The sequence below is a fragment of the Pomacea canaliculata genome, linkage group LG4, assembly GCF_003073045.1.
Source record: "Pomacea canaliculata isolate SZHN2017 linkage group LG4, ASM307304v1, whole genome shotgun sequence".
NCBI classification, from domain to species: Eukaryota; Metazoa; Mollusca; class Gastropoda; order Architaenioglossa; family Ampullariidae; genus Pomacea; species Pomacea canaliculata.
The window spans coordinates 6264394-6291981 of NC_037593.1; the positions used below are offsets into that span (position 1 = coordinate 6264394).

The following is a 27588-nucleotide window of genomic DNA, read 5'->3' on the forward strand; positions in this document are numbered from 1 at the left end:
CAAGGGGCATCATTCAATACGGAGATCCTTGTGTTCTTGTGGTACACGGTGACAGTGCAAACCTTGGCCTTCCCCCAGCCATGTGGGATATCTTTATCTCTTTTTACATTTAGGTTGCGCTATCAGTTTTTGCATCACCTAACTTGATGACATTGGGGTTTACTTCTGCCCCTGAAGACATGTAACGCAATGTAAAGATGGCCAAACGACTGATCATAACAGCAGACGACATGGGTTACAATGTTGAACGTAATCGCGGAATCATCGAGTGTTTTCAAAGAGGAGCTATTACTAACTCATCGTTGATGGTGAATGGAATAGCAGCTGCCGATGCTGCTCATCTGGCTCTAAAATATGGCCTGCCGACGGGTAAACCTACAACACTGAGCATTTTACGCTACCTATTTTAGCTTTTCCACAAACATTTTGAAGAAGCATGCATTATTACTGGATGCTATTTATGTTGACATGCATTGTTGTGCAGTAGAAATAACCTTATTTATGTTTATGTATAGGTTTTCGTTATACTTTCATGCTGACTTTGAGTGGATTGCATTTAGATTTCTTTCAGGTTTACCGTCTCTACTAAGGCATCAAACAGACAACTACTGTAATTCTTTTCTTGCTGGTGCCTATTTTTTAACATGGGAAAGCGAACTGCATTTATGTTTCCTTTTTTTTAAGTAAACTATGATGTTAAAATTTGGATAGAAGTATATAAAAACAGACATTCCATAGTATTCTTCAGTGGATAACAATGCAGGTGTCAAGGGTGCACAAGTTATTAACTGGCAGGGCAAAGAGGAGCATCAATCCTCTGCCCATAATTCTAAACAAGGCTTGACTAGCCTGTGTGTGAGAGAGTGTTTGTGTGTGAAAGAGAGTGTATGTCTGTGTGTGAGAGTAAGAGTGAGTGAGACTGTTCAGGCATGTGCAGTTCTGTTTGGGGTGATTTGGGGCAATAATTAATATTTATGTGTTTCAGAAATCAGCATTAAATCTTATGTAGTAAATAAAGTATGAAGACTCCCTCTTTTGTTTGTAAATTTTGTCTGCATATTTTTCTTGCCTGGTAGCAACATATTTGTACATGAACTTCTCACAAGACAATAAATTGATAATTGTTTGTGCTTTATGCCATTGACATTTAAAAAATGTATTAACTTATTTTAAGGGCTTCATTTCAACATCACTGAGGGGGCACCAGTAAATAAATCCAACAAATACACTACCATCACAGACAAGGAGGGATTTTTCTTAGGCAAACAAGGTCTTCGTCAAGCTGTTCTTGATAAAATAATAGACTGTCAAGAGGTCAGTATAGGGGTACTTGTAGCACATGATAGTCGCTTGAGTCGCAAGATTCTTATCCTTATATGTAGGCCTTGGATGTTGGTTAGTCTTTACTCCTTTTAGATTGTACATATTAATTTTTAAATCCCTATTGAAAGAGATTGCAGATATTTTTATATATTTTTCTGCTGTATTTCTAATCAGGATTACATCTAAATATAACTGAAGGCATTCCGGTAAATACTGGTTCCCCTTATGAGACTCTTACCAATGAGAATGGTCATTTTCTTGGTATGCATGGTCTACCAGCAGCCGTACAAAAAAGTGTGATCAACATTGCTGAGGTCAGAGGTTGTCCTCATTCAATATGCTGCTTTCACCATATATCTACATTATTTTAATTTTTCAGTACTGTTTCTGTATAGTATGTGCCATGTATAATATCAGTATTACTAGCACAGTCCAGTGAAGAAATATGTAGGCATGTTAATGTCTGGTTACTGCTCTGTTGCACCTAATAGACATAAGCTTATTCTGACCATACAATGTCTACTTTAGGGGTTGGGGCCAGACTGTGGGGCACAAGGCATATGCACCAACATAATTCTTCTGTTTGATTCTGTTAACTTGAAAAACATTGTCAATTTTCAATGGATGCTTTGGACAAATGGATAAATTTTCATATTTCTGTGTTCAATTTAGTTGACTTTCTGTCTTACATGGCTACCCAAAATGGTCATAAGAATGATGGTTAAATAATTCACATTAAAAATGATCAAGAGGGTGATTAGATGATAAAAAGTATATCTAACCTGAAATTTTATCTCTTTTTTTCAGGTAAGAGAGGAGATGAATGCCCAGATCAAGAGATATGAGGAGTTGATTGGCAGCAAACCAGTGTATGTCGATGGTCACCAGCATGCTCATATCATTCCAGGTGAAAGAGACCATCTCAGAATGATCCTAGATTTACTCCCATGAGACTTTCTTTCTTTGCACTGTTACAATTAAATAATATGTGAATAATTTAAAATTCTGTTTAGTCATGTACAGGAGATATATCTTAATATTCTGCTACGTGGCAGGTAAAGAGTCATTGTCTGAAGATGGGTATAAATCAGTCTTTAAAAAAAATAAATAAAAAGCAGATAATACAGTAGTCATGAAATAATTTTCTTTTGGATTTTCTTTCAAAGGTTTATCAGAAGTTTTTGCTGAAGTTCTGGAAGAGCATCATATTCAAGCAACTCGGGTTCCTTATGAGAAAAACTTGAAGGAAGTCTCATGGCTTGGAGAACCATGGGAAAAGATTCTCTTCACATTTAGTGATGATGCTGCAAGAGCGAGGCCAATATTTAAAGCTCACAACATTTGGTAAATTTGAGTTTAGATTGTCAGAATGCTTTCTTGAAACATACATTCACATCTATGTAGATAGCAGTCAAAAATATCACATGATCAGAGAGAAAAACTGTACAACTGTTACGTCTAATTATTCTGTGCTTTATGTAATTGAAGCCAAATGCTGCAAACAGTGTGCCTCTGCTTTACTCACATATGTATAGTGATTCCCGGCCAGGACCAGGATCTGTGTGGAGTTTGCATGTACTCACTATGTGTACATGGGTACTCTTAGTTCCTCCCACGTTTGGGGGCTTTATTTAGAAGTTTTTAAGACAATGGGAATGTTTTTATGAACAGAATTCACCAGGGGTGGAATAACTTAACTTGTTTACACATATATATATATCAATTAGCCTTTGGTAAAATTAGTTTCATTGTCATTTTGTATAAATTTATAGTTTCCAAAAAGCTGTTGATGACACTGAGGACTTACTGCACCTACACACTCTCTCTTAAACTTAGCTAAAACTTGTAGTGATTGGTTGGAAAGTTTGCTTTCTTATGTCTTATATCTGCACAAACTGGTGACAAGTCTGGCTTTCATTCAAATTTGTAAAGCAAATTTGCCATAAAATAGGTTGGGGTAGGCAGTTACCTGAGTCTGGTGAGGTTAACAATCTTTAACATGAAATTAAAAATTGGATTTTTGTTTCTTTGTGACAAATTTATTGAATGAAAATTAACCAGGTTTTAACAATTTTTTTGTGGGGTGCACAGGGAATCAGACCTGTTCTTTGGACTTGCAACAATGGGATGCAATATGAGCATTGAGCGGCTTCAGACAGGTATTACAAGGGCTTTTGACTCTGTACCTAACTTAATTAACCAGACTGTCACATGTGAGCTGATGAGTCATCCAGGCTTTGCATGCCAAGGGGATGGAGGTTGTGGAGAAGGCCCAGATGACTTTTCGCAGTCATCTGACCGAGAATATGAGAAATCTGTCCTGGAGAGTGAGGATATGGCACAATTTTACAAGAAGAATGGAATTATGCTGATGTCTTACCACCAGTGTCTGGAGTCCTTAAAATAAAGAGGTACTTAAAACATCTTCAAGAGTGTAGTTTCACATAGTAAAAGGGTTAAATGTCGTTAAATTTAAAGGCCAAACTTTTAGCTTAGGGCAGGTAAGAATGATTTTGACCAGAGGAAGGGAAATGAGAAACACATGTAGAGCCGGCTGAAGTACAAGCCTTGTTTTCAATCTGGTGCCTAAATGATTTTTTCCTAACGATTTTTACACAGGTTTTCTTCTTGTTCCTGTTCGCCCCCAGTGGAGCATAGGGCTGCAAAACAGCGGTTAGCATCACATTATGATTTCATTCTTGATTCCATGGGTAATTCTGAGAAAAAAATAATTTCTTTATATGTTTATTTTTATAGCGTCTCACAAAAATATAGTCCCGTCTTGCATCTCCTATCTTCACTATCACAGTGAAGTATGAAGATTCACACCGATGCAATTTAGACATATAATCACAAGTGACATTGTTAAAAATCTTAAACATGAATGCAGCCATGTCATGTCTGTACAAACTGCATCAATATAAATTAATAAACAAGTAGCTCAAATTTGCTATTTTAAGTTAAAAGGTTCTTCAAAAAGTAAAAGTTCTATATCCTACTTCTGAAAGGAACAGTGAAAAATCCAGTGTCCAATGCATGCATGTGGAGTCCAACCTCCTTCCATTGTTTACCTTCTGTAAAAAAAGGTAGCCAGACTGGGTCTTGAACCCATCACTTCTGCTCTAGCGTAAAGCATACTTAATACATTATGGTTCTTCCAGAACTACTACTTGTCAGAGAAAGCTGTGTTGTGGCATTTTGTGCAAATGTCTATGCCACCTCTGATATATTTAATTCTGTTTAATGTATCAGGTATGAAAAACCCAACAGAACTAGGGCTGTTTGCAGAGTAAGTACACCCAAGATTGACACCCTAAATTTCAGATGTGCACAGGCAAACTGTGCCTTTCCTAGTTCCAAAATTCTGGTGGTATGTACCCTTCTGGTAAGGCAATCATCCCACTATTTTTCATTGTTGTTTCCAAGAATATCTCCAAACGGCTAACAGGACCACTGTTGGCAGCTACATCCTTCAGTTTGGGCAAATATGACTTGAGAATGAAGTACAACAACTTGACAAACTGTACACGGTAGGCCTTCAGCAGTGCATGACCTGTCACCTGCAGAATGTCATAGATGGCAGTAGCAGTTATGTCTGGGTTAGGATGAAGGTTTAGCGCCCGACTAAGCCAGATCCATGCATACTCAAGTCCGTGAGGGTGAGGAACCTTTTGGGGTGGGGAGGTGATTAGGATAGCAGCATAAAGGCGTATAACTCCTGACATCCGTTTGAGGAACTTGTCCTGTTGTTCTATTGTACCATCTTCATCTACCTTGTAGCCAAGAGCCCTGCAAATGACAAGACTTTTGCAAACTAGAACTTTGAATATGCTAATAAAAGTTAATGGTTGTGAACATTAATCACATTGTTTTGTAAATGTTGCACAATGTCACATTATTTGTTTGTTTTTGAAATAGATATGTGAAGGTTAAACAAAGATCACACATTCATTAGCAGTTTGTATGTTACTGATAAATATCTTGATGAATTAATGAACTATGCTTGATGGGCAAATGTTATGCAATAGTCTTTACAAGGCCATGTTATACTTTTCTCAACTTTGTTTTCTCAACATTAAAGATTTTTAAAAAATTTCTATTCTAAATGTCCATTCCAAAAAAAATGTACCTATGATAGTCTGCTGATGATTGTCCTGGAAGGCGAGGTTGGTAATATGGTATTACATATGGACACAATTCCTGCAGGTGACTCATTAACAGCTCCCCAACTTCCGTGAATTCTGCCCACAAACCTACAGCAATGGCTGCGATAGCAAATGCTGACTCATGGTTTGATGACACTTGTTCTTCTGCCTTGCGCTTCAGGGACACAGAAAAAAATTTTCAGCTAAAGGAAGTTCTGCAATTTATATAATCTTAATAAGTTTTATCACATCTTCATAGACAGGTACCTCTCTGAAGCAAACAACTTATTTGCTTTAGATTTTTGATCGAATATGCTTTCTACTGTCTGTTTTACACAAAGCACAAAAATTCTATTTGAAAAGTAAAGAGGGGAAGAGACATTAAGAAACGTTATTTCAGATTTATTATAAAATTTTTAAATTCAGCATAAACTGCAACATTTCAGTGCAGACATTTGCATGTCCATTTATGTGCATCCTTTGCACCTGGAAGGAGCAATGAAAGCTCATGTGAACTTCTCTAACTGCTTGTCAAAACTACCGTCTACCAATAATTTTAAATCAACTTCAGTTAATAAGTAGCATGAAAAATTTCTTTTACTATTTGTTAAACATGATCTGCGAGGTTAAACTTTATTTAGAGTTTAATTTTGAGGTAATTCCAGTCTTGTAGTCTTGGCTGAGTCTGAGATAGATAAAGTAGTCTACTTTGATCTCCAAACTTGTATGGTTTCTTTATGTACAGTGTTTTGAAGACTGATTGCGGACATAAATGGAAGTATGGCTGCATTGTAAATAATCAGCGTAAGTTACTCACAGCTATCATCCTTGCAACAAGATTTTTGCAGAAATCAATGCCTTCTGGTACTGAACAGGCTGATATTGACTTGTCTGAAACATGAACTACTTGGCCTCTAAGCAGTGTCTGTAGTCGCTTAAGTATGTCCAAAAGATGAGCTCTGCTCACTGGAGATATAGCATTCACAGGTGTGTTGACTGCTTTTTGTAGCTCAAAGCGAAATTTCTTCATCTGAAGTTTTCACACAAAAAATGCATTGTTCATTTTACTAAACAGTCCAGTTTGTCATTAATACTATTAGGCAGACTCAATGCCTACAGGTTGAGATAAAAAGCCATTAATGGCTGGGCATTTTTAAATACAAAAACATAATTCACCAATAGTGTAAGGCAGAGATAATCCCAAAAGTGGCTCGCCTTACCTGCTGGTCTTTGTTTTTAATGAATGGCTCGAGTTTGCTGTTAATTTGCACAATAAGCTCTTTCCTCTTCTCAAACTCTTTTGTCACCTCCACTAAGACTTTTTCTGCATAAAAGCATAATAACCATGCACCAGTTCTGAAAAGACAGCTTTACAACCAACAAGCTATCTAAAAAAAAAATACACAAATTATATGTACATGAATTTCTCTAATCAGACAACATTGTACCATACCTATGCAACCTGCAGAGTGGGAAAGGAACTTGTCTTTTTATATGCATTGGATTTTTATACAAGCTGCTATCACCAGGGTATAGAGCTAATTATTTGTCAACTGTATTACCTTCAGTATGAGATGCATCAGCTGCTGTTGGCTGCACCTCTACAGCTGTTTTTTGTGGCTGAGCTAGCTGCAGAACAAAATAATTCACATTGTAATTTTGACATGAGGGTTGAAGCACATGGTCTCAAGTGAAATTTTACAGAAAATTTAATTTTAAGTGTAACATTTCCAACTGCATGCACAACTCTGTACATGAACCTGTATTTAACTATTTTTTGATCTGTGTAAGGAGCATGAAGTTTACTGTACCGTGCAAACATGAACTAATTAAATCTACTATTATCATTATTAACTCACCTGAGGTGCTGACTGAATCAACTGCCTTGAAACCTCTGCCTCTTTGCCTTTCTCTTCTGCTGTCACTTAAAAGATAAACATGTGCAGATGAATATTTATTTATATTTAAAAACACACTTATGTTCACACATACACATATTAATGATGCACAATCTCTGTGTCAGATATCTATTTTTCTGTAACACGTTGCATTCCTATATTATTAGACAGCAAAAACTTTAAAAAAAAGGTAAATATTAAAAAAAGAAAATTTTCTTGCCAATATGTTTTATTACCTATGGCCTTTTTTATTAAATCACCAAAATTCTGGGTGCTATCTTTGAACTGTTTCAATTTGTGTAAAATTTCATCATCGTCTCCATTTTTTCCAGCCATGTTTGCAAGAATCTCAACTTCTTTAGCAACACTGTTGCCCAGGTCTTGCTTTTCTCAACATCAAGTCCCAAGTGATTCTTGTATTGGCAGCCATCAATAGAAGACTGTAACAAGCTAGTCACTTCTTGAATTTCCTGAGCAAGTTTTTGAATGCTTGCAATCTTCCTTTCTAACTCTTGTCTGCAAAACATCATGTTGACAAACATGATAATAATTCAATATGACAAGTTATCAATCATCAAATTATTAAAGCTTGAGGAAATTAAATTCTTTGAGACATTAATACAATGACAGCTATTCATGTATCTGCGTGCTGCATTTGTTGCTTTTGCATTTGCAGTTCCCACCAACTTCAGGAAGCTTTATCTAACTCAGAGTTAAACAGCCAAGTCAAAATGCCAAGCCATTCATGTACTGAATCAGCATGTAGAAATGATGCTGTTTTTCCTGACATAAGTGTCTTTGTTGCCAGCAAAATGTATACCTACCTTTTAACCATTTCTTGCCTAAGGGTCTGGTTTAGTTCTTCTACTTCTTTTATACGAGCATCTTGTCTCTGCAAATTGTGCATAATGTTAACTAACACACTATGTAAATACTTTAAAGAAAACATCTTTAAAACATGACATAAAGAAAGAATATTTGATGATGATGATGTCGATTTGTAATGCGCAGGTATCCATTCCAAAGAATGCTCATTGCGCAGACATTTATTTATGCAGACAAGAACTATACTGACAAAAACTATAAATATGTTTAGTATATTAAAGTTTCACAATAATGCAAAGAGATGCTTTGCACTATATTAATTCTTCAGCATGCATGTTCACATAAGGCATATTCCTGAGTGAGGATCAACAAAGTTTCCAGCATGAACCTCAATATGCTTAGCCACACTTTTTTTTGTTGCTGAAATTTGCTTCATTGTTGTGGTCTATCATGATTTTTGTATTCTTTTCCACAACTTGTAGGAACTGTTGAGTCTAGATTTTTTCTTTGTGTGTTCTTACCAATGTACAATCACTGTGGCTTTTTCTTAGCTTCTGAACAGTTTGTGGAATCTTTCCTTCACTGGAAGAATATTAAAAAAATCATAGTCTTGTATCATTTACTTAAATAAAACTTTGGAAGATAACACATTTTATTATTTTTAGTACTAACATCACTTTAAATAAGACCAATTGAGACAATATGATATATACAAAAAAGTGTTCTCAAATAATGATTTCGTGAGTTAAAAGCAGGTGAACATACATGTCATTTCATGACTTAATATGGTTTATTTCAATTATAATACAGAAGCAACTAGGAAAGGAAGAATAAAAAGTTTTTCTAACAAAGGCAGTCAGCAATCAGTATTTTCATGTAGTTTTAATAACAAAGTATAGAAAATTCCCTTTTATGATTTCCATGCTTGAACTGATAGGCAAACGATTTTGCATTCTATAAAATAGGCTTGTCTGGGAAAAAAAAATCAGAAAGGTATGCAGTTCTGGTACAATCACTATTACTCTAAAAGCAAAAACATTTTAAAAAATTAAATAAGATTAATACATGAAAGTTCAATCCTGCTATAATACAAATGATATGTAGGTTAAGATTCAGACACTTTTCCATAACAGAGTTTTCTGCATTTAAATTGTAACTTCTCCCTTTAGCAAATTACATGGCTTAGACTTGATTAAAAAGAAAAACATCACCCTCCCACCTCCACCCAAAGCTTATAATGCAACATAAAAAATACTTGCTTTGTATTAAGTTCTTGCTCAAACTGACTTTGCTTGATTACTGGCTTCTGCATGACACGTCTGCGTGCATCTTCCATATGCTGTTCATACTGTTGTTTAAGCTCCATGTCATTTTTGTGAAACTGAATTTCTTTCTCCCTCAAGTAGTCCTGGGAAAAGAAACCAGGTTTTAAAGCAGCAATTAAAGATGTGCAGTATCATTGGAAGCTTGATTCATGCAAGGCAGAGAATAAAAATATTTCATCAAATGAACCAATGAGTACTCAAAATGAATATAATAAAAATAAAAAATCTGATTTACTCAAATTCAACCATAATTTTTTTTAAGCAAACACTGAATGTGGTCCATATAGTATGGCAGCAAAAACAGTACAAATCTAACTGGCTTACAGAAACACTGTCTCACTAATACTCCGAGCTCTACATCTGTCAAACAGTTTCACTACTTGCATTTTCAGCTTCCTGGGCCTCACTAAACAGTAAATAGCATTTTTTTGTCTTCTCTTTTAGCATTATTTTGACTAAAACAGATCTAAATAACCACGACAAATAGATAGTTGCTTGAATGCCACTTTTTTCGTGTGACTTAACAACAAGACACACTACTTAGCACATTAAAACACACACACAAAACCAAACAGATTAATCGCACACATAGCCAAACAGATTAATCAAACAAAAATTGTACAATTTAACCCAATTTTCTAAACATTCATTTCTTACAGCCACTGTTAAACTTTGAGCAAAAAAAGTATGACAGTCCAAACAAAAAACAGGTGTCTTAAAAAAAAGTCTTAATAGTTAGTTTAGTCCTTGTTATTCCTTGATGAGCACAGAGCCACAACAACACCTCGCCAGCGGACCCGGTTTTGGGCAGCCCCCTTCAGTTGGGCCCATGTGGTTTGGATGTCCTTTGCCTCGCTCCCTACTGTTCTTCTTAATAGTCTTGTATAATTAAAATTAATAGGACTCATAATACTCTGAACAAAAGAACATATAACAAAAAAATTCATTTATTGTGTGTAATTACCCGAGCTTTGTTGTCCCACTCACTGTCTAATTCATTGATGGTTGTGAGGCTGATGTTGAACAAATGTGACAGTTGCTCTTCTAACTCTGATTTTGATTCATCACATATTGTTTCAGTCTTTCTTTCCTGCAGTAATTTGCTATTTCTAGCATTGCTGCAAAGACGGGTCACAACACTTATTATTATTCCTAATAAATGAAGCCATTCCTGTCTTTCCAATGGTCTAGAAAAGTGTATATATTATGTATGAGAAATCATGAAGAAAATAAGCTCTCTGGATATCTTTCCGCTTGAAAAAGCAACGTTCTTTTTTTCCACTTAGACGTGTTCTTTTAAAGTAGTTATATCCACAGTTTGAAATTGCCTATCAGTGCACTTAAGGTATAGCCAGCCCATGAAACTTCTAAGAAGTACCTTAAAGCTTATCTTTTCCAGAAATTACTAAACAGAATGATGTTCTTGTATATGTCTGTGTGTGTTATGTGCAGGTTTGTAGCTTCCAGAATTTGTGAAGTATAATAATTGTTATTAAAGCATTTGCCAGGATGGGGAGGTAGGGGAGGGGAAGTGTGATGAACGAAGAATTAACAATTTGACAATTTGAGTCTGAAAACATATAACTAAGAGTCTAGATCAGAGATATTCTCAAGACATTTTGTAATAAACTAAATATAAGAAACATACTTGCCATCTAGTGTCTATAAAACCATTAAAATTATGACACTGATAAAAAAAATTTCTTAACAACAAGGATAAAAATCAAGATAATAACATGTACACTGATGTATACTTTTAGCATCCTTTTTTAGCACCCACAAGACCTTTAAATTTTTACATGGCTAGTATGTTATGAACTGGCAAGTCATTCCACAAACAATGCAGCATCAACCAGTCTAAAACTCATTATAATAATATAATCTATATTTTTTCTTAATCTCAGTTCTTTGTTGAGATTCTAGTGGCATGTTATTTTGTCATGAAACCTACTCAAATGTCAGAGAACACACAATTTCAGCCTAAATTTTCAGCTTTTCATACATTGCCTTTTTTTATCTTTTTTGTATGAATGTCACCTGGTGGGATCGTTCATGATTTGCTAAAGAGCTAAGTTTTCTGAAGAGATCTAACCTTTCAACCTGCATGTCAGCATGCTTAACCTGCATGTCATCTGTGACTTTTTTGCACATATCCTCATTGTATGCTTCTTTTTGCCCTTTTTCCTCATATTTTCCTTTCTCGTCAACTTTTTCCTGTAAACCAAAGGAACTGCCAATGGAAACATCTGTAACTTCCTTATGAAAAGATGAAATGGTTGGGGGAGATGAGCATTGTTCAAGCAAGATCTGAAAATAAATAATAAATCAGTTTTGTTACTATAACCTATAATGTATACATCTACTAATCATAATAATTATCAACACTCAGATGATTAAAATATTTTTTTCATTGCGAGAGAGAAAAATTTTTAGAGGGTTCAAACGCGTCAAAGAAACATGATTTTTAAAAATTAAAGAGGATTATGTCCCTAAATGTTTACAATATCTATATATAGATTCTACTCTTAGGCCCCGAGTGTCGTTGATTAAAATAACGAGAAAAGATCTTAACCCTGTCTTCATTACATTTAAATCTTTGCACACAAAAAAGCAAAAAAACTGAAACTCTGAATGTGTTAATGAAGAAAGTAGCGTCCTCTGTCTTGTTCTGAGATATCTTAATATTGTAATTTAGATGGTGTTTGAAAGTGCTTTTAACATGTAACTTGCAGTTACTATAATCTGAAGATCTTTTGACATAATTTACCTTCACGGACTTGTCATCTAGGTCTCTGGAATACAACAGCTGTCCTTTTGACGTCTTCTTCAGCTGATCCCCAACATTTACCATCTTGAATTACCTTCTATTCATGCAATAGATGTAGTGCCTGTGACTCTGCTACTATGGACTAAATGTTTCACACATTCCCGAGAAGATGCAAAGGGAGATAACGCAAACCCATTCTATACTTTTTATAGTTCCTGGACTGGTATCGCCAGTGCGAGGGTGTAGCAAAACTCGACTTGAGCGAGACTCGATGTTGAAGCGAGGCATGCGAAGAGAATGTACTGAACCTTACAGGAAAAAAAATACTACAAAGTTAAATTCAACAGTTGAGAAACAAATGAAACTTTTAGGTTCAAACTATTATAGCTTGCAAGTGATGCGGATAGTGTACTATTTTTGTTTGATATCCCTGCGCGAGTGGGTGTTTGATCGTCTGCTAAAGAGTAAATACACGTCAAATTTAAATTTAAAAAAATAACATGAAAAAGCTTAACACATACAACTCACGCTTTATTATTGGTTTTGATTTACAAAAATACCACCAAAATGTCTGCTAATCCATTCAGCAACACTAGAAGATCCATAGTTACTACGCATGAGCATACCTCGCTTCAACGTCGAGTCTTGCTTCAAAGGTAGGAGACCACGTCGAGCTAACTACTGTACTTATGTCCTGTCGTCTCCAATTAATATTCGAACAGGGTAGACATCACAACAGCACTGCCAACTAGCCTGGCAATAAAACGTCTGTCTCACCCGACCAATACTTGCTGTAGGGTCTGAGAGCTGAGGTGAAACGACTTCTATTTGAACATACCGTCAGGGTTAGGACTGAAAATATTCTCCACAAACAAACAAAACTAGAATATATAAAGGAGAAAAGATGAACAGGCAAATGACACAAACATAGACACAACTGAATTTTAAAACTTTATTTTTATTGCTATTTTGTCTTTCTCTATATATTTCTTATCTTTCTTTCCTCATAATCGGGAATATCAACATATGGCTTGTAGCCCGTGATTACATGTACGGTCTATATGTGCATTCACCCAAGTTTTGACTTTTGAGTGCACACTGTAGTGGTATTATTATATTTTCCATTTGTTATGTATACTTTGTTTCTTACACTCTGAATCTGGGAAATGACATTCTGTGTCCACCTAACGAATTCGATGTCCTTTCTACTACACCATTTTCTTACCGCTATCTCATCAGACAGACCGCACCACAAATTCAACGTGCAGTTTCTTACAGACTGCAAAAAGCATTAAGAGTTCAACTGTGAAGTTAAAAACAGGTTTGCGGTGCTGGAGGGACTCCTGGAAGAAACTGGCCAACATATGGACAGAATTAAAGGGGACGTGGATGTCTGCTTGCACACGCGTTCTGGGAAAGAAAGAAAAAACAACACAAGGAATGTTTTACTTTAGGGACCTGGCAAAAGATAGAGGAAAGGAAAGAGCTGAAGTAGAAGATCAACCAAGACCAGCAGGAAAAGAGCTCAGACCCAAGTACTGGGGGATAAACCAAGAAGTGAAGAAGAGTGCAAGAGGCAAAAAGAGACAGTTCACACGCAGAATGGTTGTAGAAAACGTATTTTCTACTTTTAGCAAAGTTGAGTTAGAGTTTAGACCACCAACCGTGCACTGGTCTAGTTGCCACTGCTCTGGCTAATGACAGGACAGAATAGTCAAGGCGGGGCGTATAAATCTGACCAGTGACACGGGACCCGCTGGCCTGTACACAAGGCGGCGGGGTAGAATAGTTAAGGTACATGCGAACTTCCCTGAATTGGTCCAAGATCAAGGGGGGACCAGGGACACGAGGCGACTCAGCCTCGGACTACGAGAGAATTATCACTTTCTTAATCTGCGTGACAGAGACTGGAAGTCAGTCTCGGAGACGTAAGGAAGTTGTTCGCTGGACTCAGTCTAGTGCATTGGAAGTTTATGCCAGAGCGAGTTTAGACTTATTGATGTAAGTAAAGAAATGCACTGTGAACATTTATGAGGCGAGCGACATCGATGAGGGATAAGTTCTAAGACTACGTTTGGACCTAAATGTAAACTATTTCTGTATATGTGTACAGTTTTATTGCACCCTCCCGCTAAAATACCTTCTTTTGTTTCATAAACATTTATTGATCTATTTTACTGATTCGGTGATTGGACATGTAGTGAGCGTTGTAATTAGGTGTGGTTGATTGCTTGTCAAAAGAGTTATCCATTGCGTGACAGAGCACTCAACCGTTACAACTGGCCAGTACGCACAACCTTTACAATGGTAGAGAGGCAACTTGAGGATCTCGACTTTGCGGATGACAGCCCACAGTCCCACAAGCAACAACATGCACAAAGCTCACTCGGCTCTCAGAAGCAGCAGCGATGACTGGCCCAGAACCGGATCCGATGCCATGTTGTTGTGGTCCTATACTCCACTGGAGGTGAATAGGAACACTTTTGTGTAAAATCATGCAATGGGCTGAGCACCTTGTGTCCATTAAATCCTGCAACTTTTGTTCAGTTTCAGTTCATCCTTTATCTCTGTTGAGTTTCAAGCTACATAGCATTAAAAGTGATTTATGATTATAGAAAAATATATTGATTGAAAATCAAATTCATCATGATAAAAGTAGAATTTTTTATTTTAAAATCATGTGGGATTTTTCCTTAAAATCCTTATCAATTGAACAGAGTATGTGGAGCTGGCAATCATCAGAGTCTAATTAAAAAAACAAAACAAAGCAAAAACAACTAGCACACTGTTAAACTCAAATTGTAATAAAACTGCTATTGTCGACAGCATCCAGATCTTAAAAATTAAAAAGACAAAAGATACAGATCAAATCAAACAAAATGGGAACTTTAATCTAAAACAAAAAATTCACGAAGGCAAAAATGAACGGGTATGATGTTCACCTAGTACAGTCCAACACTTTCTTTGATGACTGGACACTTCTCAGTGTAAGACATTTCTCCAAATACAGGTGAACACCCCTCTTTTCATTTGTCTACAAACATTCATATAAGGAGGTCAAAATCATTGACATCAGGATTGTTCTTGTATGTATTGCTAATACTTAACATTCATAATGTGCAGAACCTTTGTCACCACTTTTAAGTCAAGAGCTACAGTCAATCTATGATGCTTATTTTCTCATCCTTCATCAATTTGCTCTCCATGTAAACAACTTTAAAACTAAAATTCAAGGTAACAAAAATTGTGGAAATGTAGGAAGGATTATTTCCTTAACATATTCACAAGTGAGAAGTACTCACTAAGGACTAAAAACCATTCTTAACAAAACAAACATGGATAAATGTTCAACCAAATTTTTTTATATATAAGCCACTTGCCACACTCTGTTAAATGTTTGACCATGTTTGTTGAGCGAAGAAGGACATAATAGTCAAAGTATAAAATTATTACTGATTACTTTCAAGTTCAGTTATGTTGAAAAAAAAAACACCGCTTTTTAAAATGAAGTATGAAAAGGATGAAACAAATAACCAGATTTGAAACTATGAAAATGAAAAAAGTGTGCTTTAAAATCGGTGGGACCTGTATTTGAAGGGGGAACCATACAAATGTAACATGATGACAGTAATGACTAGAAGATGACACTGCCTACATGAAAGGTTTTAAAAAGACTGTATAAATCAGAATGCTGCTGTAAAGTGCAAGAAAGAAAAACTGCAGCAAAAGTGCTCCTTGATACTGCAATGCTTTTCTCATACTGGCCTGTCCTACATCAGCAGTGATACAAAATACAGCCAAAAAAAAAATATTTTTGTTCAAAAGACTTAAAAAAAAATTCTTTGAATGCTGCACCACTTGCAGGCTGGGATATTATAAAAAAATTCAAAGTAAAATGACTAAACAGTAGAAAAAGTTATTAACTTTAAACACGAAACTTGAAGATCAAATATTTCTTGAAGTTAACATGAGAATTAAATGTCAAGTACAAAGACAACCCATATTTCAGCAAAATTGAACACCTTTATAGCACATCTTCACATTTTCCATAACAGCCTCATGCACACCTGTCTCTCAAGGCAATATTCACTGCAGTTTTTGTTTTCCTTATTGCAATAATGAGACCACAATGAAGACATCTACCCTGGGTGATTTTTTCATTTACCCCTAAAGATGTCTCTATCTACCCTGATAGGATGAAATGTTACATGTTTATTTGTGCATGGATGAAGATCTGATGTTCATAATTCTGAATTACAAGAACCACAGTTTGTCAGAAAGTTTGTCAGAATCAAAGTTACGATGGAGTGACTGTCCACACAAGAAAGCAAGTTTGTGGGCATACTGGCATGGAGCAGGCACACGAATTGTACCCTGAAACAAAGAATGAATTTACATTTAGACCAAATATATCTGTCAGACTGATGTTTATTTAATAAAAGATTTCTTTCTTCAGCATTCTAAACAATACATTTTCAAAAAAACTTTTATTCCTAAAAGCAAAAAAAAAAAACAGAGAGACTTACCTGCCAATTGTAGTACAAGTGAGTAAGCTTGTAGGTCAGTCGCTGAACATAGTCAGGCCTAAGCTGAATGGTGTCTTTAATTACATTGTAGTGAGTTGGACTCACTGTACCCTGACGAACTGATTGAGAAACCAGGAAGAAATCATACCTGCAAAAGTCAAGAACACTCACAAAAGTCATTTCTAGAAAAAATTTGCATGACATCAAAAGTATAGCTTTTTATGCAAGCCCCTGCCTTAGTGAAATTACTTTGAATACTTAAAATAAACATAATAATAATAATCAGTTAACTTAGCCCAGTTCTGCACTTAATATAAAGCAAACTACAACTGTCACAGATATCTAAAGCCATATGATGTTTAGAGATATGCCATCTGTTCGTATTCAAGCTGTTTAGTTTTAATGCTAAAGTAACAAACAAATGGAGCCCTCTAGATTTGCTTACCATTCTTTCTTTGTGCAAACATCGTCAACAACTGTCCCTGGAGAAGGATTATGCATTTGGTTATGGCTCGGGCTGAAGAACCTTGCTGAAATCCTCTTCTTGACCACAACAAAAGTGATTTTTGGACTGAAACCATCCAAGAACAAATCTGTTTCATTCAAGAAGTAGTCATTTAATACTGACAAATAACAAAGCATAACAATTATCATTTGTACCATACACCTTAAGTTTATTTCTGGAAGTATTTAAAGGCACAGAAAGTACAAACTAATTTAGTAGCAAGCAATGTGCAGTAAATGCAAACTCATGCTCTGCCATTAAAGATAACTGAAAAAAAAAAAAAAAAAAACAATGACAATTACGCCTGGGCAAAAATGTAGATGATAGTCTATCAGCAAGGGAAAAATTTTAAATAAATTTAAAGAATAATTTAACAAATTTGTTCTATACTGTAAGAACATCCTGATTGAAAGAAATATGAAAAAGGGCTAAATTCTTCTAAATAGCTGTAAAAGTATGCCCTTTAATATTAAAGGCATCTTTCAGACAAATTATCATTTCAATGTGGCAAAAGTCACCTGAAGATATGAAGTACTAGTAGGCTGATACAATAACAGGGCATGATAGTGTTTTGTCATCAAGCTGTATGTAATACTGTATCCACATCTTCCCCACAAAGATACAAATTTCTGAAGTTTATGCCAAAGGTAGGGCCTTCTTTAACCCTTACTGCACAATGAGCCAAGATTGTGGCTTTGCCAAGGAAGCATAAGGAAGGCAATTTTCTTTACTTTTATTGCAAAGTTCAAGTTTTCTCCTTTCCAAAAATGCACAGGTTTCTTGGTCTATTGTTTGCCCATGAGCATCAATAATAAAAAAACAAGCACCACACACTGTCGTCTTCTTAGTCTTCAGTTATTAGCCAGTCTTTGTAATATGTATACTTTTATGTCATGCTCAGAGGGTTAATGTAGAAATGTTTTAAGGAAAGAATGAAAACTATTTTTAAAATATCCCATAAGGTATATGGAATTAATCTGTTGCCAGTCACTTAGCACTTAAAAGTGGCAGTAAATGGTCATGTAGAAATGCAATTTATAATTGGAGATTATGTTATTTAAGTAATTTAAGCAAACAGACATCTATTCACTCTTTGACCAATTTCAAAGTACAAAGCCATCAATAGCACTACCTAAAGTTTAGGTTATTTCAGATAAACATCCCCACGGACACTGTAGTTTTGAAAACGAGGGCACAGAAACCGCTTGGTGATTCCCTAGTGTCAAGCTTACATAAATGTGTCTCCAACAGCATTCCTTATAGCATTCTCTATCTGAGGCATTTCCAGCTCATAGACTGCTTCAAGCTGCCCATCGCCAACTCCATCTCTGTAGATGATAAACTTTTCTGGTGCCGTTCGATTCACATCTAGCCATTTTTTAATAGCAGCTGGAAAATTAAACAGTTTTTGACAATGTTAAAATGTTTGCTGCATATGTCTAGAACTATAATTCACTTCATTTTATGGTCCTTTTTATAGTTATAAACTTCTTACTAGCAGCACTCAAAGAAATATGAAAAGTTTATAAAAACTTTTATTTTTCCTTCAGCATCTCTTACTATGACTACAAATCTTCTCTATTAAATTTACATACCAGTAAATGAGCAGTACAGTCCATCCTGCAGCTCTTGGTGGCTGGTCTGATATGTGACACTGCTGTGGTAGCGAGTACACTCCCTATTCAGTGATGCCACCACACCACCACACGAACGGCCCTTGGCTGATGAGTCATGGTAAGTATCAATGCCAACAATCATGACGCCACTCAGCTGCAAAAACATTTTAGTGTATGTGTCAATCATGAACCAAAACTGTCAAAACTCTTGAAGGAATGGAATCAATCTTCAATAAATAAAACATTATCCAAACAGAATTTCAGCTTCAATTTATATAATTAGCAATTATACAATTATTTAACAAATTTTCATATGGAACTACCTATTAGTACTATGACTATTAAGACTACTACTGATTTTGCCAACAATGTTTATAGACATTGCGATTATTGAAAAAAGATCTAAATACAGTCAGTGTAGCTACCTTCTATGAGCAATCAGGAGGATCTGCCCAAATTTACCCCTCAACCCACCTCCAAAAAAGTTTACTTTCAAAGACTGCATTTGTTGTATGGCTTAAACCAAAGGGAACATAAAAGTTAAAGTCAAAAGTATACTCACAGGAATATCCACACTCCACAACTCGCCACCCATTTTACAATTCAGCTGAAGAGCAATTTTGGTGGCCACAGACATCAAACCTTGCTTCTTTGTCAATGTACGGGCAACCACCATTTGGGATGGTACTGCAAAATTAAAATATTTCTAAAGCACAAAACACGAGGAACATGTGATTATAATGAAATCCACAAAACTACCTGTTTTTGCATAAACCGCAAAAATTTTTGATTTCTTGATACATGCTTCAAAAACAGGTAGTTACAAATCTTAATGTATTGTTAAAAGCTAGTTGCAAAATAAATGCTTAAGCTGAAGGAAAATAATCAAATAAACTCTTGACAACAAAACTTCATTTTTATGCCACATTTCTACACCACCCTCTTCCCCCAATCAACTTATATTATTATAATTTTTTTTTAAAAATACATATTACCAGCTCTGTCTATGCATGTTGTCTTTTTAATAGCATCATAGCGATCCTTTTTGTTGTTCGGCAGAACAACCAAGACCATCTGGGTAGTGGGCCTTAGGTTCTCTCTCACGCACACCACAAAGGTTTCATTCCTATCATTGGGCGTCTCCACTCTGAAACACCAAAACATAAATATACACCCACACAGACACTGTTTATACTCTATCTTATTAATTTTTCAGACAGAATGATACCTTACTAAGAACAGCGGTCCGGTGGCGCAACGGTTAGCGCCTGTCACCAATACAGTGAAGGTTGGCTGCCCAGAGTTCATTTCTCGTCTCGGGCACGCTGTTCTTTCTCTGCACGTGGCATCTGTTTACAGGGCTGGCTGCCTTGCCGTAATATAGCCTAAGTTGCTGACACGGCGTAAAACACCAACCCACCCCCCGCCCAAACCTTACTAAGAATTTTTACATAGAAAGTTTAACATCTGATGAAAAATGTTTCTTCTTAAACTTTACTCTGAAGACAGTACCAACTATATTTCTGCATCATTTAACAATACCGAGACTTTAAAAAGTTCACATACAGCTGTGGTGGCGAAATTTTCATGCCCATTGGTGGTCCAACTGTCATAAGAACCTTGCAAAGATCCTTTGCTAAATCAATATCCTTCTTAAAGGCTATGACAATCCAGTCCCTCAAGTCTATCGGCGCTGTTAATCTTTTTCCTCTCATGTCTCTGCTCCAGTCAGCTTCTTCTTGCCTGTAGTTCACCTACAAAATTCCAAGAACATTAATGATCACTACTCTTTTTCTTATTCATTCTCCTTTCCTTAACTATACAGCATAACTAATAAAATGGTGGGCCACAGTGTATCATGTGATTTTCCTGATTCTGGATATGTATTCCCACTAGGATGAAAAAAAGTTACTCGTGTGTATTAATAACTGGAACTTTTTACGTATACCAAGTTTTCATTATGGCTCTACTCCCGAAATCTATAAGCCAGTTTTGAGTATGCCGATATATGCTTATTTTCTATACAGTGGAACCTCGATTAGCGAACGCCTCGGATAGCGAATATTTCGGATAACGAACAAAATTTCGGATAACGAACAGCCACGTGAACCACACGTGACCCACGTGAACCACACGTGACCGACCAGCATCTAATCATTCGCACTCGAGACACAGTTACGATCAGTCGATCCTTTTCTATGCGCATCCTTCTTATTTAGTGATTTTTGTGCTTTATTTTAATAAGATAATCCTCAATAATGGCTCCAAAGAAGATTAAGAGCAGTTAATAGTAGTGAGGTAATGACAAGGAAGGGGCCAACAAATGAATTGAAAAAGGAAATGATTTGTAAAGTGTGAAGGTGGCATGCGTCTGTCAGATATGTGATGTATTACCGAAGAGTTTTACAAAAAAGGCAGAAGGAACAGACACTGGACAAGTTTTTTCCTTTAACCTCAAAGCTACAGAAAAGGGAAGTCACCCCCGATTTCATAATGTCACGTATGCTCATAGAGGGGGAATCAAAACAGTAATTCCACCCCTTCCTCCCCACACCTGCTTCCTACCACGCCATCAAAACAGCAAGTTTTCTGATGTTTAAATGCTTTCGTTAATATTTTTATGTTTATTTAACTCCATTTAGATTGTATTATAACTGTTCTCATTAAAACAAATACCTATATAGCCTGTGACTTTCAAAGATTAGTGAGTCAACAGGGGCTGGGAACCAATTAAATCAATTTCCTTTATTTCTTATGGAAAATAATGTTTCAGATAACGAACATTTTGGATAACGAACAGCTTTCCAGAATGGATTAAGTTCGTTAACCGAGGTTCCACTGTATGTATATTATACACTTTCTAAAGGTAGAACAGTTTATTTTTGCTAAGTGTGATATTTAACACTAATTCAAAATATTTTTGACAAAGTTAATTTTGTACAATTTTTTTAAAAATAGTCAAAATGTGGCAACAGAATGGGAGGTGACCTTACTGAGTTTATTAAGAACCATTTCCTGAACAATGTTACTTTACAAGATTAGTTCTTTTGAAGAAAACTTTTGGCACCCATAATAGTGCAATATTTCACAACACAAAAATCTACTGGAGCGGAGCTAATGTCTGTTTTTATTCATTATAGACAGTCCTAACAGTATATATATATCAATAGTTACACTAATATTTTACGCAAGGAAAACAGCAATATTTCTTGCGTAAAATATAAGTGTAACAGCAATAGAAACAGTTATTGTGTGCAAACCTTCTTCACAAAAGGATTGTTGTTTATATCATCCAACTACCTCTATTTATAAAAAGGAAAACTAGATGTTGACAATTTTTTTCAAAGCATGCATCACAGCGAATAACTCAATCTAAATCTTCAATCATATACACTGAAACCTCTACTATCAACTGTCTATGGACAGACCACAAAAACTTTTTACTATAAAATAAATTATATTCTGCATCACTGTCGCTGTTGTTAGAAGTAATACAAAGCAGCCTTGAAGTTACAAGCAAATTTCTATTTTATTCACAATAAATAATAATTAAAAAAAGTAAAATAACAAAATCTAAAAACAAGCATGTTATCTTAGTGTCAAATAATGCAAAAACTGTTGGCCAAACAAAAGAGGAAGTTCATTTAATATTAAAAAAAAAAAATTTTTTTAATTCTTATCACAGCTTCCTAAACTTTTATCGGCATGATGTACTTACTGGCACAGTTCCTAGTTTGATCACTTCCTGTGGCAAAATGCGAGCATCAATTCTGGCAAGCTGGTTTTCGAAAGATATATTCCATTTCTTTAACGTATCCACCACATCTGGAGTCCTGTAAGCAGTTGACATTATTCAATCCTGAATTTTCTTTTACCATAATCACAAGAAAAAGCTAATCAAACCCATACCCCACCAGGAACTCTTGTAGGCAAGCTTCCACCATTCCAAGTCTTTCTACACAGACAATCACACACAATATAATGCATCTCTTACTTGTGGATTTTGTCAGAAAATTCTAAAAGCTTCCGAGCTCTGCCGTCTGGGCCAATTCTTGTGTGAACTGCCAGATCTTTCATGACAGTGAAGTTCATCCTCTGCTCATCCGTCAAACCTGAGAATGCCAACATAAATGTATATCTTTTTTAAAAGCTTTAATTATTAAATCAACAGTTTCTCATCATTCACAGACAAAATTATCTCCTTAAAATTAACCTGCTCTAACTGATCGAGCTGTAATTTTGCCACAGCCCTATGCTCCCCTAGGGGCGACTAGGATCAAGAAGGAAAAAATGAAGAATGTGTCACAGAGGGTTAACATGAAGTTAACAAATCGGCACAGCGAAGGTGGCCGAGCTGCACCTGCTGAATGAGTAATAGTTTCTTTGGTTTGTTTTTTTTAATACAGCTGAAATAGAAAAGTGGAAGGCAATAAATTAAACGACACTGGCCAGCACATCCAAGGGAGACAGCAAGTGCAGAGACACTACGTGTAGAGGACTGGAGGCTGCAGCTTTCTAGGAAGGTATTTATACTTTTGTGTGTACGCCAGTGTGTGTGATGTCTGCCCCTAGAGGTGGCATCTAAGAAAGCATAGTGTGGTCGCTTATTTCCAACAGCAAGTGCTGATTTGTTTTGCAACCTCTGTCCCCAAGTGGAGGTGTCTGTGGTTTGAGATTTTTTTTTGCAAGATATATATGTATTTGGATTCCTGGAACATTAGTCCCCACTGTCACTTAGAGTATCGTTAGTACAGTGAAACAACAGTATCCAGTGACTGAAACTAAAAGTATCGTTAAAAATAATTATCAGTGTTAAGAGTGACTGTATGTTGAACTGTCAACTTGAGAAAGGAGCTTTCTTTTAGGACTGTCTGTACAATTAAATTAGGTAATAATAAGGATTGACTAATGCATGTAAATGAAAGATTCTCTACATTCTATCCAGTATTATTAATTGCTGTAACATAATTTTTCCATACTTAAATTTAGACAGGGCCTGAAAAGAGGCAGATTCAGCTGTCTTGTTTGTCCAGGCAACTACATGAATGTGAGAAACTGTGACAATGTGCACACTGTTGTTCTAAGTCACCAAGTGCATTTATTATTACGGGTAGCAACTTGAACAATCTATACACACAGACATTCCTGCACATGCACAAGTTATAAATCCAAGCGAATTTAAACCAACCAAAGCTTTCATTTGCTCATCCTTAGGAAATGCAATAAGAAAATGTTGGACACATGTAAGCCTGAACAGTAACAGCAATTTCAATGATTGATTTTTTTAAATTATTTGATGAAGAAGCCTATGTGTATCAACAGTCAACTAAACCGGAAGTGGTCTATCTTAGGTTTGGACTGAAGGTTACATGCATGCATAATTCTCCAAAATAGTCCACATAGGCCGACAGCACATGTGTCTGTCCCGTCATGTACTCGTATGTTTCCTATCTTGTAAGACGTTCCTTGCCTACCCCTCAAAATGTACTATATTATTACTTAATATACAGCAATAATTTCTATTAAAAAAGCTTATAGATTTACTTAAATCTGTTGCTGCCTTGGCAAGCCTGACGTTCCCCACCCCTGGTCTAAGTGCTTACTATACCTGTCAAAAGGCACAATTCTGGAAGCAAGTAGATGTTTCCTTTTTGACCCCTTCTGATGTCCTTCTTTTTTGGCTTGCTCAAAAGAAGTGGCTGATTACGGTCGGTAATCTTAATTCCATAGTGCTGCAAACAAGAAATATTGGTGTTATAGTGTGCAGAGATTATCTGTTGTGACATTCTCATACAATAGTTACAAGATAATTGAAAATTGACAACTAATTTCCTGAAAACAATGATTTCAGAATTTTGTAAACATTCTATAGACATGTCTATTGTTCCTCCTAAGCTTAAAGATGACACTATCATTTACGATTTAGATGCGTTTGCCACTAATGCAACAACTTTTTAAAAATTATTGTGCACACTTGCGTCTGTTGAGCATAATGAAAAGCTATGTGTTTGAACATATTGAGCTGGTCAGATAGATAGGTATAAATACAGGTAGTCCTCGGGTTACGACGGTCTCGAGTTACGTCGTTTTGTGGTTACGACGCTCATTCCGACTTACGAGGTCAGTGCATCAAAGAAAAGGAAGGCCATCACCATGGAGGTGAAAGTGGATATCATAAGGCAGTCTGAGAAGGGGAAACAGCAACAGAAATTAGCAGGTCTTTAGGACTTAGTCGCTCGACTGTCGCTACGATTATCAAGGATAAAGATCGTATCCTTGAACACGTGACAGGATCTGCTTCTATGACAGCGACAGTGATAACAAAGCGTACTGTACTGCACAATACTTTACTGTACTTATGTTTATTGATAATTATGTAGGGTACTGTGTTAGGATTGTCACGGATGTCCATGGCTCGAAAAATGTTTGTAACATTTTTTATTTAGAGAAGGGAGGAATGTCACGGACTAGTCCGTGCCTCCAGTGTTTCTTCACCTGAGTATGGTAGAAAGAGGTGGAGGGGAGCAGGGTGGAGTAGCCCGCCCTGTGTGTCGCCCCTCTGCCATGTAATTGTCAACAGTGTAAGAGAGGACGGATGGAAGGTTGAGAGCGTGATTGTCCTGTTATAGTTGGAAATCGTGGGTCTCTGGACACCACGTGTATTTCGGGCACCACGTGAGTTGTGGACCTCGTGAGCGAGGCATGAAGTGCTCACCCTGAATGGGGTGTGACAGGAGTATATATTGACGAGAGTTGAAAGCCTAAGGGGGCGATCTTTGGATTAACACAGACGGTGTGTAAACGTGAAGGAGCTGTTTTGGAAGTTGCTAGCGGGAGTAAGGTGTGTCGTGAGACAAGAAACAAGTGGGACCAGAGAGTCTCGCTGCAGTCTCCAAGAAGCTCTGCGATTGTCTGCGGAGAAGTGAACTCTACTGCTGTGTGCGGGGAGTGAGGCGCCGCTCGAGACGGCTAGAGGTTGGACAGCCGGAGTCGGTGCGACGACGACGACGACACCTGCAATCGGAATGATGGTGGCCCGAGTAGAGGAACCCCCCCACCATCCCAAACAGCTAGAGAAGGCCTGTCTTCAGCAACTCTACAGGAGGAGCGAGGACAAGAGCCGCCGAAAGGAAGTCAGCAGTGACTACACTGAAGCAGGTGCCGAAGGACTGAGGCACCATCGTCACCCACGTGGAGGGGACCGTGAGTCATTCATACTCCTTTGAAGAATGATCAGGGTAAGAGCCCATGTTTGAACTGTTTAAGAAGACAGAGACACTGTGAGAAGCAAACTGGTAGAGCGGGACATTAGTAGTAAGTAGCGGTGCATGTGCACCCTTACTCCTTGATTTGTGTTGCCAAATATTTGTGCACGTGGACCTTTCGTGCGATTTGAAAGGTGCTTTAAGACGCATCTTCACCAGTGCCTTGTTATTGACAGATTGTCGTAGCTATCAGTGGATTTAAGTTAACAATTGTGGAAACTGCTGTTCTCCTGTGTATGCTTGTTTATGTTTTTATGTGTATTAGTAAAAGAAACGTCCCAACCTGGAAGTGATCTCGTGTTTTTCGTAAAAGAATGCGCAAGTCCGACGTCAGGTCGTGACAAGGATAGGTGTTTGGATAGGCTAAGTGTTTGCAGTACTGTACTGCTATTATGGTACAGTACTGTATCAACGTATGATCCGACTTACGTCGAAATTCGGTTTACGCCGCCGCGTTAAGAACGGATCCCCGTCGTAAGTCGAGGACTACCTGTATTGTTAACACCATAAGCTGTTACCAGAGGATAGCTGGTATCAATATTATTATCACAAAAAAAAAAAACCACCTAACAATTTGTCTACAAGAATAAACTTTTGATAGCAAAAGCATTTTATGCCGACACAAACTGAAATGGCCCAAAAACTGCTCACTGCCTTTGTGCGTGACCCGATTCCTATAAAAAAATAAATTTCTTTTTTAGAAACACCGTAAACTTCTAAGTTAAAATACACTGAAGGAAAAAAATTATTTACATTTTGGTAGTAGTCCTCATAAGAAATTGATGTGCCATTTGACTTCTCGAACGTGCAGGTAGGATTGAGATCCCAGCTGATGTCATCAACACGATAGGTTTTATTGTTGTACCTGAAATATAAAAATGTTAACTATTTTAACAGCCTCTTTTTTCATATTTAGATATTAGGAATGATAACTATTTAGCCAACACTTGTGCCTGCAACAGCATTTCATGGTGAATGCATTAGCATTCACACAATCATACATAAATAAAAGAGTGCATGAAAAATAAAAAGAAGTGTAGTCCTATCCTTAGGGTTACAAGGACAAGAAGGCCAGAGCTATGGTGATCAGAATAGGATTGGAGAGAACAAGGCAGTGTGTAGATCTGAATAGAGTGGAATGGGTAGGATGAGGGAGAGCTATTAAGACACTTAACACAGAGGACATAGACTTTGTACTGAATGCATTAAGATACTGTGAGTCAAAGTGTTCATTTTAAAATGTGAAATATTTTTAACTGAATCACCACAAGCACCACCAAATGTATATTGATACCACATGTAATGAGCAAATGTCATCTCTTCTACTTCCCCTCTTTATGCTCTTTTTTTTAGGGCATGGAACCATTAACGTACAGAACCCAACAAATGGATA

The 27588-nt window shown here is 36.6% G+C and overlaps 3 protein-coding genes and 1 long non-coding RNA gene across 12 annotated transcripts in view; 2 read left to right on the forward strand and 2 right to left on the reverse strand.

Moving 5' to 3' along the window:
* Nucleotides 1-3: 3 nt before the first annotated feature.
* On the forward strand, nucleotides 4-6309 carry LOC112563211 (carbohydrate deacetylase-like). 4 transcript variants are annotated; one of them, XM_025237026.1, is made up of 7 exons: nucleotides 4-369; nucleotides 1175-1314; nucleotides 2131-2230; nucleotides 2490-2667; nucleotides 3415-3482; nucleotides 3943-3996; nucleotides 6214-6309. In XM_025237026.1, exons 1-7 carry the CDS (start codon nucleotides 198-200, stop codon nucleotides 6219-6221), a joined length of 720 nt encoding a protein of 239 aa, XP_025092811.1. In that variant the 5' UTR covers nucleotides 4-197; the 3' UTR covers nucleotides 6222-6309. The 4 variants fall into 4 exon arrangements, with proteins under 4 accessions (XP_025092811.1, XP_025092809.1, XP_025092810.1 ...); XM_025237025.1 differs by lacking the exon at nucleotides 6214-6309 and having other exon boundaries at nucleotides 6-369; nucleotides 3415-3734; nucleotides 3943-4083; XM_025237024.1 differs by lacking the exons at nucleotides 1175-1314; nucleotides 3943-3996; nucleotides 6214-6309 and adding an exon at nucleotides 1498-1637 and having other exon boundaries at nucleotides 3415-3909.
* LOC112563209 (nucleoporin GLE1-like) lies at nucleotides 4053-12570 on the reverse strand. 2 transcript variants are annotated; one of them, XR_003098982.1, is made up of 9 exons: nucleotides 12284-12570; nucleotides 11609-11823; nucleotides 10481-10634; nucleotides 9451-9599; nucleotides 8713-8773; nucleotides 8191-8258; nucleotides 7603-7882; nucleotides 7328-7392; nucleotides 7031-7097 (listed from the first exon to the last, which is right to left on the reverse strand). XR_003098982.1 is itself a non-coding variant. In XM_025237022.1 (7 exons), the coding sequence occupies exons 1-7, from the start codon at nucleotides 7700-7702 to the stop codon at nucleotides 4674-4676; spliced, it is 1179 nt and encodes a 392-aa protein (XP_025092807.1). In that variant the 5' UTR covers nucleotides 7703-7851; the 3' UTR covers nucleotides 4053-4673. The 2 variants fall into 2 exon arrangements, 1 of the variants encoding a protein (XP_025092807.1); XM_025237022.1 differs by lacking the exons at nucleotides 8191-8258; nucleotides 8713-8773; nucleotides 9451-9599; ... (1 more) ...; nucleotides 11609-11823; nucleotides 12284-12570 and adding exons at nucleotides 4053-5112; nucleotides 5453-5643; nucleotides 6286-6498; nucleotides 6689-6792 and having other exon boundaries at nucleotides 7603-7851.
* Nucleotides 12571-12771: 201 nt separating this feature from the next.
* On the forward strand, nucleotides 12772-15190 carry LOC112563214. Its single transcript, XR_003098983.1, has 2 exons — nucleotides 12772-12939; nucleotides 14545-15190. It is a non-coding gene; the product is annotated as an uncharacterized LOC112563214 (long non-coding RNA).
* Nucleotides 14934-27588, reverse strand: part of LOC112563208 (piwi-like protein 1) — a 34296-nt gene continuing 21641 nt past the window's right edge. For all 5 annotated transcript variants that reach the window (XM_025237018.1, XM_025237017.1, XM_025237021.1 and 2 more), the window contains exons 8-19: nucleotides 26949-27060; nucleotides 24539-24662; nucleotides 22925-23042; nucleotides 22649-22763; nucleotides 20497-20684; nucleotides 19926-20077; nucleotides 19493-19617; nucleotides 18910-19084; nucleotides 18547-18703; nucleotides 17255-17380; nucleotides 16810-16957; nucleotides 14934-16657 (exon numbers count right to left, since the gene is read on the reverse strand). In XM_025237018.1, the coding sequence (XP_025092803.1) occupies nucleotides 16538-16657; nucleotides 16810-16957; nucleotides 17255-17380; nucleotides 18547-18703; nucleotides 18910-19084; nucleotides 19493-19617; nucleotides 19926-20077; nucleotides 20497-20684; nucleotides 22649-22763; nucleotides 22925-23042; nucleotides 24539-24662; nucleotides 26949-27060 (1660 nt within the window). In that variant the 3' untranslated portion in view covers nucleotides 14934-16537. The remainder of the gene's footprint in view (nucleotides 16658-16809; nucleotides 16958-17254; nucleotides 17381-18546; nucleotides 18704-18909; nucleotides 19085-19492; nucleotides 19618-19925; nucleotides 20078-20496; nucleotides 20685-22648; nucleotides 22764-22924; nucleotides 23043-24538; nucleotides 24663-26948; nucleotides 27061-27588) is intronic.